This window comes from Anolis sagrei, chromosome 6 (assembly GCF_037176765.1).
Source record: "Anolis sagrei isolate rAnoSag1 chromosome 6, rAnoSag1.mat, whole genome shotgun sequence".
In the NCBI taxonomy this organism is placed as follows: Eukaryota; Metazoa; Chordata; class Lepidosauria; order Squamata; family Dactyloidae; genus Anolis; species Anolis sagrei.
The window spans coordinates 108,254,204-108,271,886 of NC_090026.1; the positions used below are offsets into that span (position 1 = coordinate 108,254,204).

Genomic DNA, 17,683 nt, shown 5'->3' on the forward strand with positions numbered 1-17,683 from the left:
CAAAATGGCCAACACACTCAGATAGTGTTATGCTTAGTAACTCAATATTGGACTTCTTGTTCTATTCCACAAGAAACGGATCTTTATATAGGGATGGCAATGATATTTAAAAGCCCAACTAATAAAAGTTTTTGTATTTCTTTAATTTAGACCCACCCTTCTCCCAGTACAGTAGCCTGGGCCCCTGAACTCACTTTCACACAGAGATCTGCAATAAACACCTGCTCACAAGAACCAGAAAGTTTAAGAAACAGAAGCATGGGTTTCTAGGTCTTATGACACAGGAAAATTTGACCTAAGGATAGTAGCATATGGAGTGATTTCCCTGTCATTAGAGGGTAGAGACATTTCACTATAAAAGGTGGATCAGCAGATGAAAGCAAATTGTTTTTCCTCCCCAATTTCTCGATTACTTTCAACTTGTCACTATTCTCAATCTAACTCATCTCAGAAATTGCTGAAAAGTCAGAATAGGTAAATAATCTACACTAATTCAGTTTCAAATATGCTGTGTTGTGTTGAATTTTGGGAAACAACACAAACTGGAATCTAATGAGTGATGGCAAACACTGCCTGAAGTCAATAGCCAAGTTGGTAAGGGATTCCGAGACTGGTAGTTCAAAAAAGTAACATTTTCTGCATATACACTTAAGAGTCAGTTCAGGCAAACTGGCTGTTACGAATTGTGGAAGTTGAAGTCCAAAACACCTGGAGGGACGAAGTTTGCCCAAGCCTGGCTTAAACTATCAAGCTACATCATTGTGATGGAAGTAGAAAATTAATAAGCTAGTATTTTCTTTCTGTTCTTGTGCTTATAGAACATCAAGATCCACCAATTAGACAAGAGAATGGTAAAAAATCTCTACACTTTTGAACACAGAAATGCTGGACTACTGTAACAACCACCATGTCAGAATACACAGAGAAGCCACTGAAATCCACAAGCATGTGGACAATTTCAACAGTAAGAAGGAAACCATGAACATGAACAAAATCTGGCTACCAGTATTAAAAAACTCTAAAATCAGGACAGTAAATAAAGAGCAATACTAAAAAACAGAGGAATTCCAGACAAGAATCAATCAGGGCCAACTAATACCCCCCAACAAAGGATTTCCCCAGGCAGCAACCAGCCAGGCTTTGAAGCTGCAAGGCTATCAAATGCTAATCAAGGTGGCCAATTGCAACATTCACACTTGCCTCTAGCAGACAAGAGTTCTTTCTCTCACCCTGGACATTCCACAGATATATATACCGCACTTGCCTAGTTTCCAACAAACCTCACCACCTCTGAGGATGCCTTGCATTGATGTGGGTGCTTCTAGAACATGGTCATACAGCCCAGAAAACTCACAGCAACCCTTTGTTAGAAATGTTAGATAGAAGCATACGCATCTGCACTTCAAAAGTACACTTTATTTTTCTTTTTATACCAGTTTACTGTGCTAAGAAAGAGGGATGCCCAAGTCTCATCCTTTCCCACCGTTGTTATGAGCCATCATAGCTTTCCTTAGCCAGATTCATTCAGAAGAGGTTTGCTTCTGTCTTCCTCTTCTGCCAAGAAAGTGTGACATGGCCAAGATGAACCAATGGCTTCTCATGGCTAAGCAGGAATTAAAACCTTGGTCTTAATGGGCAATGTTGTCTAGCAGGTGTTTCTGCAACTTTGCTCAGTGTGGCACCTGCGTTGGACAGATGGTGTTCTTACCTCCACATCCTTTTTAAGCTTTTCAAGGAACATCTTTTTGTTGGCTTCATCAATAAAAATCTTTTGACCATTCTTGATAAAATCATTGTCTTTGAATGTTGGCAGTTCTTTGGCCTAAGATAAACAGATAAAAGCTAACCCATGAAAACCTTTATAAAACAATGAATGTTATTAAAGCAACATGCTGAATGAATAAAAGATAGTATGATCTTTAGTGAAACCAAATATTTAGTGCTATCAAAAAGCAAAACAATAGCCACAAGGGGGCATGAATAAGCTATGGCACCAAAGTACACTGGTAACAATTCTAAAGTGAATTCACACACATTTGCATCCTATTTTCCTTTCTTAACGAGATCTACAATTTGTTTTTGTCACTGCATCAAATCATTGGAGTAATTGGTTCTTTTTTTTTATAAAGGAAATACATTGCTGATCAGCAAGGCCAACATTTTACTTATCGCGGACATTCACAGAAAGATAAACTCTTTCAGTTGAAGCAGAACTCTAAGAATAGGACTTCTACTGCATGACAGATAGTAACACGAAACAGATTCTAAGTTGCAATGCCAACAAAATACTCGGTAAGCAAAACATATTCACAAGCCCCTGTTCAGATACATTTCCACTTTGATGAAATCAGAAGTAAATAAAATGTGGTCCCCAGGCCTTGTTCCTTGCCACCACAAACTCTATGTAGACTTCTCAAACCATCCAAACTATCACAAAAACAAGACATTTGGACTACTCTACCTCCTAAGACTCAACCAGACTGGGAAAAAAAATGTCATTTTGCAACTCAACAAAAATGAAGAAATGTCACTTCCAGTTTCAGTTATGTTAAGAGCAATTCTGGTAATCGTAGCAGAAGATTGTAGCCTTCCTACTTTTTATCTCACCATTGAGAAGTCAAAAGTAAATTTCTAGGGGTTAGGAAGTTTTACATTTAACTGTGAATTTAAAGTGGTCAAAAATATTAAACTCTAAAATCAGGACAGTAACTAGGTAGGTATTTTTAATTACAAAAATGTGAGTCAAGCACTGAAAGGGTTAAATGGATGCAACGACTCAACAAAACCTGCAGTTCAAGATAAGCAGGTGTGCCTGTAGCTTAGTAGCCTCAGTCTGTGAGAGGTCTCTATGGGAGAAGGGTCTCAGTAGGCGTCAGTATGAGAAGGCCTCAGTGTTAATTCACCTCAGTCTGAGAGAGCCCTCAGTGTGAGGTAGGCCTCAGCATGAGAAGGCCCCCGTGTGAGAGAATGCCTCAGTGTGTGAAGTAGGCCTTGGTATGAGAAGGTCTCATGTGTGAAGCTCCAGTGTGAAGGTTGAGCTTTATTTGCGTCATGGAAGCCTTGTTTTTGTAAATAGTGAAACCATATTATTTTATTACAAAGAAAAGCCTTCTATGGAAGAGATAATATTGGTCTCTGTGTTTTTGTTCTTTATATCACTTTTGGCTACTGGTGCTGGGTCACGTTGCTGCTGCTAAGTTACTCTGCTGTGCATTTATGAGAGTGGTCTTTTGTTAATAAGCCCACTTGCCCAACAAAAGTTTCATACAAAATGGAACTAATTGAACATTTCCTGGAGTGACTGATATTATGGCAGAGGACAGAAAACTTCACACCTCTGTACAAGAGGTTATGTAAAATCAATTTTAACATGAAGGGGAAGAAAAAAGGGGGAGAGATGGGATGAAAAAGTCAAAATATTAACAAGAAAGCAGAGGAAGAGGGCAACGTCTAGATAAGTAATGAGGAATTAGAAGGTATGCCACTTGAATATATATCTTGTGGAGGTTTTAAGCAAAGGAAATGCAGAGCAGCTGTCAGAATTTTACAACGGTTGAATTTTTCTTCTCCAGTGAAATCCAAAAATCTATGTCACCATTGCTGAACATGCAAAATGGAAAAATAACAAGAATGTTTCCACCCCAAAGATTCACAAGTAGTTTTCCCTCTACGACTATTTGTACAATAATTGTTATGAGACAGTTCACAGAAAGTCATCACCAGGCTTCAGCTTATACAAGTAGTTTGGCAACTTTGGATTTAGTTTCACTTTACTTCCACAATGTTTCTTTCACCTGTCTCTAACCTAGTACTACAATGCCCATAATCTCCAACCAGCTTGGCAACTGGCTGTTCTGTTTTGGGATGACTGTAGTCCAACATAAGTGATAAATGCCAGAATATGGAAAGTTGAACAAGCACTTCTATGAACAGAAGCCATTCAACTCTACTCTGTGTTATCAAGGTGATACTTTAGGATTGGGAATTCTATCCACAGAGTTGCAGAATATTTTAAGATGATAATTTGTGAATTTTCCCATCAAAATAACATAATTTTGATTAATAAAATAAAGTTATTAAGTTTAGGTATTTAGAAATAATTTTTCCAATGCTTTAATTTGTGGGAACAAATATAATATTGCAGTGGGTTAAATGGTTGAGCTGCTGAACTTGCTGGCTGAAAAGTTGGCAGTTTGAATCCGGAGAATGGGGTGAGCTCCCACTGTTAGGCCTAGTTTCTGCCAACCTAGAAGTTCGAAAACATGCAAATGCAAGTAGATCAACAGGTACTGCTTCTGTGGGAAGGTAACGGCACTCCATGCAGTCATGATGGTTGCATGACATTGGAGGTGTCTATGGACAACGTCGGCTCTACGGCTTACAAGTTGAGATGAGCACCACCCCCGAGTCGGACCCGACTAGACTTAATATCAAGGGGAAACCTTTACCTTATCTATACATTCAATGTATACCTTGCCCATTAATAAGTGCCTAGGAGACCTTATGAAATATTAAAAATACAAAATGAGTGAAACAGATTGAAATATAGTCACACAAGCTGAGATTTACCATCTTGCATCTTTACATTTTGGCCTGAGTTCAATGAAGCAGCTTACTCCCTGATTCAGTGGGCATAATGTAAACCTCTACAATATCTATCAAGATTTTGACTGAAGACAAAAACACAAATTTACCATTTTAAAAAAAATAACTTTCTGAGCAACACATAAATATAATCTTGCAGTACCTTTTCTTTGTCGCTGGCTTCTCTCGCTACCGTAGAGCCCTGAAACAGATATTTGTATTAGAAATGCCACTGGGAATAAGGCTTAAGGACACAGGTGTTATTTACTGTAGAATTATTTCATTCTGTTCGTGGTAAGGTTTTCCCCACAAGCGTAACATAAAATTATGCAAACTCGGGAACACACTACACCATACAAGAAATATCATAACATCACAATACAGTTCAAATATTCTGTCATAACAGTGGTAAACTGTTAGTATATCAAAAACACTTCATTAAAACATCTCGGCAGCAGCTCAATGAACCAAAAGTCACAGAAGGGCACTTTCTCTACGGAGGTTTAGATTCTCATTGTCCTACTATTACCATCTTTAATTGTACTATAAATCTCTGGAGAAATCTTCGCTAATAATGTAAAACGCAATCTGTAAGGAAAGCTCCCATCAAAACCGTGCTGTCCCTATATATTATAATTACAGCACAGTAATCAATCTAGTGATAATTAGCAAGATTATACAGAGATGCAAAGTAGATTATTTATTAGTGGTGCCTAGAATCCAAACAGCTTGGCTGCAATGGGAGAAGGGGGGTGGTTTGAATGAGTTCTCTCCATGGCATATCAGAAACATTTTGAAACTTTGGATTCCAAAAAATTGTTTGCTCTATAGAATGGAGCAGTATCCACTAAGCAAAATAAGGCTGTGCTGGACTATTTTCATTAAAAAAAAAAAAACAAATTTCAGGGGTTTCAGAAAGCAATCTAAGAAGACCTAATTATGAATATATATTTTTTCATGTCAGGAGTGACTTGAGAAACTGCAAGTCGCTTCTGGTGTGAAAGAATTGACTGTCTGCAAGGACATTGCCCAGGGGATGCCTGAAGGTTTTACCATCCTATGGGAGGCTTCTCTCATGTCCCCACATGGAGAGCTCGAGCTGACAGAGGGAGCTCACCCGCTCTCCCTGGATTTGAATCGGCGATGTGTCCTGCTGGCATAAGGGTTTAAGCCATTGTACCACTGGGGGCTCCATGAATATTATGAAGAATGCCTTTAAGGGGAATCTGTGCTCACCTGCTTTCCCCGGATTCAAACCGCCGACCTGTCGGTCAACACTCCTGCTGACACAAGGATTTAAGCCATTGCGCTACTGGGGGCTCCATGAATATTAAGAAGAATGCCTTTAAGTTGCATCTGAGTTCACCTGCTTTCCCCAGATTCGAATTGCTGACTTGTCAGTCAACAGGTCGGTGGTTCTCGACTTGCAATTTCTAAAGTCGCTCCTGACACACACACACACACAAATCACTATCCTGGCCTCAAACTCATTTCAGGATTTCCTTTGTAATCCTGTGAACAATGAAACCAATTTGGTCAATACCAGCTTGAAACTGCATTAAGCAGTCAGTGTAGATAAGGTCTTAGTGGTTTTAAAACAGCTTCACTGGTTTTCCACTCAGTTTTGGACACAATACAAAGCAGAATCTGCTTTTGGACTATTTGCTTCCATACTAATCTGCTTTTCATCCTGTGAGATGGGGGCATTTTTAAAAACCCTCAAATCCTCCAAATAATGATCCGACTTTGTGCTCTTTCCTTAAGTTCTTGTCTGAAATATACTCTTGCATTTAGTCATCAAATAAGACAGTTGTATTTGCCCAGGATTTCCATTCAGTTTGTTATTTTTATGTCTACAGTGTCTCTAGCATTAAAAATATCTGCTATGGCTTTTGTTTTAATAATCTGCTATTTTATCATGCTGGTTTCATTTGTTACTTTGCCTTGATGTTTTAATATTTTTGAGAGGTGAATCATCTCGAAGAGATTTTGATAAGACAGAATACAAATACAGTAAATAGATCCCTAGCTATCAAACACTGCTATCAAGTATGACTTCCACCCCTTTACACTAAATGCCGCGGTGGCACAATGGGTTAAACTCTTGTGCCGGCTGAACTGCTGACCTGAAGGTCAGCAGTTCGATTCTGAGAGATGGGGTGAGCTCCTGTCTGTCAACTCCAGCTTCTCATGAGGGGACATCAGAGAAGCCTTCCACAGCATGGTAACACATCCAGGCATCACCTGGGCAACGTCCTTGCAGACGGCCAATTCTCTCACTCCAGAAGCGATTTGCAGTTTCTCAAGTCACTTCTGACATGATAAAAAAACCTAAACTCAATGAAATGTATGATAAAATTTTCAGTGTTACATTATGTATTATTGTCCATGAATGTTCATGTCCATGAATATTTTTTTTTCATGTCAGGAGTAACTGGAGAAACTGCAAATCTTCTGGTGAGAGAGAAATGGTCGTCCCAAAGGACACTGCCCAGGGGACGCCTGAGCGTTTTTATGTTTTACCATCCTTGTGGGATGCTTCTCTCATGTCCCTGCATAGGGAGCTGGACCTGACAGAGGGAGCTCATCCACGCGTTCTCCCTGGTTTTGAACCTCTGATCTGTCCGTTTTCAGTCCTGCCGGCACAAGGGTTTAACCCATTGAGAGACCAGGGGCTATAATAATATTGCATTATAATCAGTATTATGTATGTGGAAAGGAGTTAGATTAGTAAGGAGTAACATACACAGAAATTGCTTACTATGGGTTTTCTAGCTAATATTAACTAAGTTAGCCTTGGTCAAAGTGATACAAGACCCTAACATAAGCCTTTAACATTAATCTACTCATGACTACAAAATCTGCATGCAGGAAAAGTTCTAGCAACCTGCAAAATGCATGAGAGCTTCCTCTATTTTTTCTTCACCCTCAAATGGCTTTGACTATAACCATTAGCACTTATCTACTTTTAGCTAACATACTGCTAAACCACTTCCTTTATGACACACAATACCACTCAAATTACCATGTCTTTCTCTAAAAGGTTTTGAATTAGATAAAGCACAAATTCTATTTTAGTTATTACAACTTAGCAAAAATGTTTGGTTAGGGTTTTTTCTTCTTCTCTCTAACATGCTGTAATAGCTAAATTTTGGCATGCAAAGAATTCAACATAATGTTTTACCATATTAAAAAACAATTAAAACAGTTACTTGAATGTCCATAAGCCGTAGATGTTGCTCACCTTTAAGTCATATTTTCTATAAACAGACAAACGATGGCTGAATACATTTCTTGTGACAATCATGTATACTTCAACTCCATCAACGGTAAGTCGGTACATGCCCAAAAACTGCGGAAGTAGTGTGTTGCCATGACACTCCACTATAAACTAGAGCATTTTTTGAAAAAAAGGAAGCAATATTAGAACTTTAATAGATTGTTCTGATACATTTTGTAAAGCTATGCGTTGCAGATACAAGAACATTACAGATAAAGATTCAGGCACATAATGAAATTTTTTTACTGTCAGCAAACACCGAGAAAAACTTTTTAAGAGCACTCACTTGCGCCGTGTTGCATAATTTGAAAAGTCGATCAAAACAAATGAAACAAAAGTGAATCTTTTCCATTTGATTTGGAATCTCTTCAGGGTGTTCTGCTACCTCTTGTTTCTCATAAAAATTCAGAGCCCACATAACCTACCAATTCCCTCATCTACTAGTTCTCACCTCAAATCTGTATCTCATCATTACACAGTTCACTTGCAGCAGGTAGAAACTATGTATTTTCACTTCTAAGATCTCAGCATTCCCTCACAAAAAAGGATGTCTTCCTTGGAGCCTGCCACCTGCAGATATATGGGAGCTATCAAAATGGATATCAAGACCCGTTTCATCTAGCAGATAACACAGTATGCATCAACAATTGTTTTCTGTTTGTGTTTTCCCAGTAACAAAATCTTTTTTCAACTGATTCATCGAAGCATTATGAATAATATAAGGAACTGAGCCATTCTCCTGCTATTTGATATAACACCTGGCTACTTGTGAGGGAGGAAAGAGGAGAGGACCATGCCCATGTTGCTATGTTCAATGCAGACAGAAGGGCTTCTCAGCTCCAATTTCTATCAGCTGCTCCTCTTCCAGAAACAGCAGGACCCCAAAAAGACTGTCATAGGAAAGTAAAAGCATATGCTACCAACTGTTCTGTGGGCACACACCTTCAAGCAAATGCCAATGACCTTATCATGACCAACTGGAACATAGTCACACAACTGTGCAAAGAGTCATTGTTAAGGTTTCATACAAGATCTTGCACAAGTAGACACATGAGGGACCATCTGGAGAGACCACTTGGGGTCTTATAGAATCAGAGAGTAGGAAAGGAACTTGTGGGCCATCCAGTCCAACCCCCTGCAAAAAATCAGGAACATCACATTCAAAGCATCCTTGACAGATGGCCATCCAGCCTCTGTTTAAAAGCCTCCAAAGGAGCCTCCACCACACTCCAGAGCATAGAGTTCCAGTGCTGAAGAGCTCTCACAGTTAGGAAGTTCTCCCTAATGTTCAGGTGGACCTCCTTTCCTGTAGTTTGAAGCTATTCTTCTGCGTCCTAGTCTTCAGGGCAGCAGAAAACAAACTTGCCCCTTCCTCCCTATGACTTCCCCTCACATACTGTATTTATACATGGCCATCATGCTTCTTCTCAGCCTTTTCTTCAAGCTAAACATGCCCAGTCTTTAAGCTGTTCTCCAGATCTTGATCATTGTAGTTGTCCTCCTCTGGACACATTCCAGCTTGTCAACATCTCCCTTCAATTGCAGTGCCCAGAATTGGGTACAGCAGTCCAGGTGTGGTCTGACCAAGGCAGAATAGAGGGGTAGCATGACTCCACTGGACACTATACTCCTATTTATGCAGGCCAAAATCCCATTGGCTTTTGTAGCCGCCACATCGCATTGTTGCAGCTCCTCCTCTCAGTATATTCTGTAACTCCTGTCACTACTTCCCAATGCCCCAATATGAAGTGCTCCAGAAAGTCTTCAGTTGAGGGAACATTCAATCGCTGATAGTGTAAACATGGAATATAATATAACATAACATACATTCCCAAAGTTGAGTGATCCTATGTCTGGCTTACAAACTCATAGATCTTAAAACAGAATGCCTGCCTGATTTCTCATTTCAGTAAGTTTCAATTAGAGATACATAAAACTTTATTCCTACTGAGAAAGAAAGACATAAAAAGAAACTATTTGATAACTGATAATGCCTTCCAGCTTTAATAACACCCCAATCACAGCTGGAATATGCTGTGTTTATTTTCCCAAGGAAAATATTTTTGTTTATAGTAGAACAAGTTCTGAGATGCAAGTTACAAAGAACCAAATAAAAGTAAAATTCAGTTTCAGAGGCCTTAATCCAACTGCTAAATCCATTCCAGTTTTAAAAGCCCAACTCCCTGATTTAGTGGGATTTACAACCAACATCTGATTCAATGGATTCACTCTACTTGGGACTAGCCAATGGATTTAGGACATAATCTTTAGAAAATCTACATCAAATACAGAGTCTAGCAAATCATATTACGTGAATTGACTGCATTTAAAAGGAATACTAATGTAAACATAGTAAAGCCACTTCTAGTTTGAACACTTTGTTGATCAGTAGCACATCAAGAGACGGCTATGGAGACAGATTTGGGTTAATCCTATGAAGCTTTTACAGAGCTTGCAACACTTTTTTGCAAATTAATTCAATAATGTTAACTGTTAGAAAACAGAAAAATAACTTATCATTCTGAACACCAATAGTTGGAATAATTTAATTAGTTATCATTATGGTGATTAACTTGTTGATTGGGACATTAGTAAATCCTGGGTCACACCACAGGATTTACAAACGTTATCACTCTTGACCTTATGGGAGCATGTTTTCTTACTGGCTTTCAAAAAGGCTCTTTCTGCCCTTTTAAAGTTGCCTTCCTCCAACCTAACATCTTTTCCCATTACAACTGCTGCCTTGGAATAGTGCCTCATCTTTTCCAATCTTGCAAACTCAGTTGTTTGCTCTGAATTGACTTCAGAAAGATCTTTCTCCCCACACCCTACTACCTTTCCAGAGAAATCACACATATTAGTTTACCAAACTATAGAGCCATGTGGTGCATTTTTTCCAATTCTAATATTTCCATATCTGCAAAGCATTTCTTGGATGAAGTGTACATTAAATATATCTGATTTCATTCACAGTGAAAATGGTAGTACAATAGCAAATTTAAGTATGGTAACCAATTTCAGTATTGTTATTAGTAGAGCATAGGCACCAGGTGTACTGTAAATAAGCAGTATTTATTAGATATGTGCACTCAGGGTACCTTGCTCCGTTTCGTATTCTGGCTTTCATTGGGGGCCTCAATCTGTTTTTTTTGAGCCTCCCAAAATTGGGAGGTTTGTTTTTGGTTCTTTAGTTTCAGGGCCCAAAAATTGGACCATTATGGGAGGGGGGGCAGTGGCTCCCCTTACCAGCGTGTGTTCTTCTCACTTCGCACCTGCTGCTTCTATTCTAGAGTAAGAGGCGCTCAGCTGTAGGCATTGGCAAGCACGCACGCTTTCTGGGCTTGCCTGCATGCCACGCCACACACGCATTGTCATTGGAAAAAGAGTGCATGTGTGGCAGGGAGTGCAGGCAGGCCCAGAGTGCACCTGTAGCTGAGCTCTGGGCCTGCCTGCCTGCACACCCTACCACACACGAACTCTCTTTCCAAGGCAAGGAGGCAAGTTCGGATATACACAAAAGCAGGCTTTAGTGTCAAGATGATTTTCGTGTGGGGAGGGGGCTTCCGGTTTCGTGCTTCCAAAGAAATGGAAGACACGAAAGAAATGGTAGAAATGGTAGGAACGAATTTCGTGCACATGCCTAGTATTTATTTATACCAGTTATTGTATAGGAAGAATAATAGTATTGAGGATAGTTTTGACAGTGTGGTGAGTGAATTAGAACCAGACATCCTGAGGAGTGAGGCTGACTGGGCCTTAAGAAGCATTGCTAACAACAAGGCAGCAGGAGATGACGGAATCCCAGCCAAACTGTTCAAAATATTGAAAAATGATGCTGTCAAGGTGATGCATGCCATATGCCAGCAAATATGAAAAACACAAGAATGGCCATCAGACTGGAAAAAATCAACTTATATTCCTAAACCAAAAAAGGGAAATGCTAAAGAATGCTCAGACGTTCATACAGTGGCTCTTATTTCTCATGCTAGTAAGATAATGCTCAAGATCCCACAAGGAAGACTCCAGTATTACATGGAGAGAGAGTTGCCAGATGTACAAGCTGGGTTTCGAAAAGGCAGAGGAACGAGAGACCAGATTGCCAATATCCTCTGGATAATGGAGAAAGCAGAAATAGATGTTTCAGAAAAATAGTATTTTCAGAAAATAGTATTTGGATGAATAGTAACATACCTCAAATTTGCAACATATCATTCACTACAGGTTTTCTTTTCAGGGTAGTTTCTACTTCAAAAATTTAACAATTTGTTATTAAAGCTTACTCTGTCTTGAAATATTGAATATACTCTTAAATCAGGTGACTGTGGTCCTTCAAATGTTGTTATAGTAGACCTCCAATTATCTCTCATGATGGCTATGACTATCTGATGGGACTGTAGGCAAATCGGGGGTGGGGGGTGGGTGGGTTACAGGTGCTGACCACTGCTGCAAAATAACACACATAATTTAGACTAATGGAACTTCTGAAAAACATAAGCATTATAGAATATTCTATTTTAAAAGATATCAATGGATGTTTATTTCAACAGTTTACTAATAGTTTCAATTGCTTTTGGTGAAATCCCGAACAGCAGCTATTATTTAATATGAAGTAAGGTCCTGCTTTGCACCATACTATTAGCTATACGGAGAAAGGAATTACTGCGCTTGTTATGCATGGATTCATCAAAGTAAAGTACACTTTAATAGTATTCTAAGGAGAGTGTCACTAAAGCAAATTTATGCAGTGACAGGCATATTAATGGAATTAATTAAAGTCCTTCTTTGAGCAACAATTAAATTCCAAGTGAAGAAAGTCTAATGTTCTACTGAAAAGTCCTGGATCTAAATATTTAAAAGAGGGATCAGTGATAAAACAGTATCTTAGACACTTCTCCCAACTGATATGGTGCCATGTCAGTCTTTATATATAATGTGTTTATACACATTAATTTATTCACACACAGAGCACATACTACTTCATAGGCAGAAAAAATAATGGAAAAGAGATCCCTTCCATAGTTTTTCCTTCTGAACTGTTGTAGACTAAGCTTGGGAAAAACGTCAACCATCAAATGAGATTACTTCACAATCTACTCTCAACAAACACATGTAAAAGTGTGTATGGGGATGGGGTGGTAGGATATTTCCCCTCCAAAGATTATCTATGTGATCATATCCTTCTCTCTTTAAAAACTCCCACTGTTCTCATGTTCATTGAAAAGTAAAGCAAACACAGTGGTGTCTTTGGGAAGGAGTCCTATGACATGTACTCTGATGCTAGTAACTAGCAGTTTTTCAATATACCAATAGACATTAAGTTATGATCAAATCCCCATTTGATATATTCTATTTATAAAGCTCAGATGTTCTAAAGAATTTGCTCCTAGGCTTGGTTAAACTAATTAAATCATAAACTAAATGGTATCTCCTTAAACAAAGGATAAACAGAACTCTACAGGGAGACACAATAGGGGTAGAAAAATACTTACTAAACCCTGGGTTTGGTTCTATGGATGTGCAAATCCCATTATATACAGTGGTATAGTAAAGTGTTTTCTCTTATCAAAATGGCAAAATCAAGTTTTGATTTTTGGATGTTTAAAAATATATTTTCAAGCTGTTTATGGTTGAAATAATGGATGCAGAATCCATGGATATGGATGGCCAACTGTATCGCTCATTTTCAGGTCCTGGCTATTGAAGACCGCTTAATACAGTAATGGTTTAATCCTGTCTTCTATTCAATATTTAACACAGCAGATTCTAGAAGGAATATATTAATTTTGCCAGGTGAGTATTCAAATTAAAGCAAAGTATTAGCCCTTTGTTGTTGTTCATTCGTTCAGTCGTTTCCGACTCCTCGTGACCTCCTGGACCAGCCCACGCCAGAGCTCCCTGTCGGCCGTCACCTCCCCCAGCATCTTCGAAGTCAAGCCAGTCACTTCAAGGATGCCATCCATCCATGCCCTTGGCCGACCCCTCTTCCTTTTTCCTTCCATTTTCACCAGCGTAATTGTCTTCTCTAAGCTTTCCTGTCTCCTCATGATGTGGCCAAAGTACTTCAACTTTGTCTCTAATGAGTGTATTAGCCCTTATTGATCACTATTCTCTCCCCCTCTACATGTTGGTATCACCAATTATCAATTAGTCATATTACTAATTTGCTAGGTCTGTCCGATTTCTCTCTACTTTTGTCAAATTAATCCTGTTGGGTTTCGTTGCTTCCCAGGGTTTTTACGCCTTACCAAGCTTTAGCCCAGCAATAGGTTCCCCCTTTCTCAGCCACTTTTGATAATTTCTAAGACTTCATTCATTTGTTGCTGCAACTTGCAAACAATCTCCAGTCAAGTCTATACATTTAGCCTCCTCTTTCCAGTAATTGTGGTGTCAGGGCTCACCCTCTGTTCCACTGTTGTTGGTACTTAATCCTTAATAATAACATTACCAGGGTTGTCTCTCAGTCTCAGGTTCAGTGCCTGAGATGATCCTGAACGGGGAACCCAAGCCACTATAAGGGGATATACTACCTGATGCTAGAACAAGGAAAGAAAACTAAGGGGGGGGGGGGGGAACCGTCAATAACTAGTCTAATTCTATAACATAAGCATCTGATGTTGTACGAACAGCCCTTGGGAACTGCCCTGCAATAAAAAAGTCCAACCTTATTTGCATCGTGTATTTATAATTTAAACCTTTCATCCTTTTACATTGATCTGTGCATAGAAATGTCTATCAAGATTTCTGTTGGTGTCACCACTACTCAAACACTTATTTCATATCAGTGATCATCTCGACTGACTTTGTTCTTTGCACGGCCCTGTGCTTTGATCATTTCAGCAGATTCCAGTCTAATTCCTCCAGAGCATTTCAGCATGCAATTTGACAAAAGAAGCACATTTCTCTTTGAGAGTCAAGATCCTATATATATTTAAGTTGCACTGCTTCACTGAGGGTGAATGAAAAGAGATCTGCACAAAACTGTAATGCACATCTCAATTTATCTTAATCCAGTTTTATATCCTTATAGTGCTCAAAGTGAGAACAATGTATACAACAAAGCTTTTTCAAAATTAAAAGAAATTCAATACACATGTACCAGACAAAAATAATATTTCTATTCTAACCTTGCCAATCAAATGCTAGCCTAAACAGATGGTTTTTACATTGCTTTAGTGCAGTGGTTCTCAGCCTGTGGGTCCCCAGGTGTTTTGGCCTACAACTCCCAGAAATACCAACCAGTTTACCAGCTGCCAGGACTTCTGGGAGTTGAAGGCCAAAACACCTGGGGACCCACAGGTTGAGAACCAAAGTTTTAGAACCTGTCTTCTGCCACTGCACACCTGCTTTTCTATCCTTTTGTTTTAAATTAGAAAATAAATGTTCTTTTCTAATTTAAAAGAGGAAACCTTTTTTTGTATTAGATAACAACTGAAGAAGATGGAGATGTAAGATGTTAAAAGTGCCCCTGTGCTATATTCACTGTTGTACCAGTTCCCATTCCTTATATGTTTACTATAAAGTTATATGAAAAAATTAGCACAATTTAGAAAGATGGGAGGTTGTTTTTGGTGTTGGTAAATTGCTTCCAAGTGAGAAATGATTGCTGATCACTCACAGATCCCTCAACGCAGTGGTTCGCAAGCTGTGGTCTGCAGACCACCAGTGGTCTGCAAAAACGAAAATATGGTCCGTGGCCTCACCATTTCATTGCCTTGAAACCATGTGTCAATGAGAGCAGCTGGTCTCATGAAACCCTCTTATAGTGCCGAGGCAATGAGGATGTCAGGAGGGGAGAGGCAAATTATCCACCAAAGATTACTATTACTACATCAGCTCTAGATTATTAAATATAGTTTTCTGTGGGCAAGGAGATGATGACTACTGGATAGCATATGTTCTGAGCTGCTGTGGTCTATCCAATACAATTTTCTAAATCAGTACCCCAAATAACCAAATTGAATCTAAAGTTGACCAGAAACTTATTTGTAACCCTTTTGGTATTAATGTTGGAGAGTGATCCTTGATCAAAAAAAGGCTGGGAGCCACTGCCTTCACGGATATACATTTGGTTCACCCTATATTAAGGGATATGGCAATTGTCAGTAAAGAACCATGCAACCCCCACCCTCCCAGTGTTGCTGGAATACATGCTTCAGTATTTCTACTTGTGGTGGTTTTCACAAATGTTCCTCCTCTGTGGATTTTCATCAATGCAACACTCTTATGGCAGGCAACAGGTAGAAAAAGAGTCAAATCATTCTACATTTCCATCCATTTTGTGCACATGGTTTGGGCTAAAGGATTTAGACCATTCCTCCCTGTCCTCTACTACCTGTCAATACATCACTTTCCAAAATTTATGTGAGACAGATTTCTGATCTGAGAAAAAAACCACTGAAGAAACTTCATCTGTCTAAACTTCATGAAAACTGACACCTACATTCTGTATCATGAGTGCCATAAAACAATAACAATTTATAAAGTTTTAACAAACACTGAGATAGAGCAATTTTATGACTTCTGCCTTTGGAGTACAATTTGCCTTTCTTGCCTTTATAATGTACCTTTTTCTTTTTGTCCAAATAGATTCTATAAATCCTTCAGGGAAATAAACTGTTCTTCAAAAGTAAAATGATCATTCAGTTCTTTACCACACAGTTAACAGAAATGTTCAACATGCTGATATAACAGTAGATAAAAAATACGGAACTAGAAGTTATAAATAGTTGTTTCTGGTAATATCAGATACTTCTCCCCTAAACCACTGCCTGTCATCAGTGATGGACTGGATGAGGACTAGTAAGTTGAAAGTAAATCCAGACAAGACAGAGGTACTCCTGGTCAGTCGGAAGGCGGATCAGGGTGTGGGGTTACAGCCTGTGCTGGATGGGGTCCACACTTCCCCTGAAAACACAGGTTTGCAGTCTGGGGATGCTCCTGGATTCATCACTGAACCTAGAACTCCAGGTGTCAGTGGTGGCCAGGAACACCTTTGCACAACTAAAACTTGTGCACCAGCTGTGCCTATACTTTGAGACATCAGATCTGGCCACCACATCTGGTTACTTCCCGCCTGGACTACTGCAATGCTCTCTTTGAAGATTGTTTGGAGGCTGCAACTAGTTCAGAGATTGGCAGCCAGGTTACTAACTGGAGCACCGTACAGGGAGAGATCCACTCCCATACTAACGCAGCCCCACTGGCTGCCGGTCTGCTACTGGGCTAAATATAAAATGGTCATTACCTATAAAGTCCTAAGCCAGTGGTTCTCAACCTGTGGGTCCCCAGATGTTTTGGCCTACAACTCCCAGAAATCCCAGCCAGTTTAGGATTTCTGGGAGTTGAAGGCCAAAACATCTGGGGACCCACAGGTTGAGAACCACTGCCCTAAGTGGTTCGGACTCAGACTATTTGAAAAACCACATCTCCGCCTTCAAACCAGCACTGAGATTTGCGGAGGCTGCCCTGCTCTCGGTCCCACCCCCGTCTCAAGCGTGGTTGGTGGGAACGAGAGGGGGGGGGGGGGCTTCTCTGTGGCTGATCCCTGCCTCTGGAACTCCTTAAAATGCCCCCTCCCTCCTCTCCTTTAAAAAGCTTTTAAAGACCTACCTATGCAATCTAGCTTATGTAGAGGAGGAAGATTAGCATACTACACATTCATCCTGGCTTCAATTTTGGATACCTACCTCAGCCTGCTGTTTGATATACTATATTATGCTTTTAATGTATTGTGTTTTATTGTATTATATTATGTTCATTTAGTTGATCCTTCAAGTTCGGTTGTTTATAAGTTATATGCAGTTTATTTTATTTTATGTT

The 17,683-nt window shown here is 39.4% G+C and overlaps 1 protein-coding gene across 1 annotated transcript in view; it reads right to left on the bottom strand.

Annotated features, from left to right (window-relative positions):
• The window catches only part of PIP4K2A (phosphatidylinositol-5-phosphate 4-kinase type 2 alpha), a 78,722-nt gene that overhangs the window by 15,262 nt on the left and 45,777 nt on the right, over window positions 1-17,683 (bottom strand). Inside the window, exons 5-7 of the mRNA XM_060782388.2 lie at window positions 7,829-7,975; window positions 4,748-4,786; window positions 1,709-1,822 (exon numbers count right to left, since the gene is read on the bottom strand). Of these exons, the coding sequence (XP_060638371.1) occupies window positions 1,709-1,822; window positions 4,748-4,786; window positions 7,829-7,975 (300 nt within the window). The remainder of the gene's footprint in view (window positions 1-1,708; window positions 1,823-4,747; window positions 4,787-7,828; window positions 7,976-17,683) is intronic.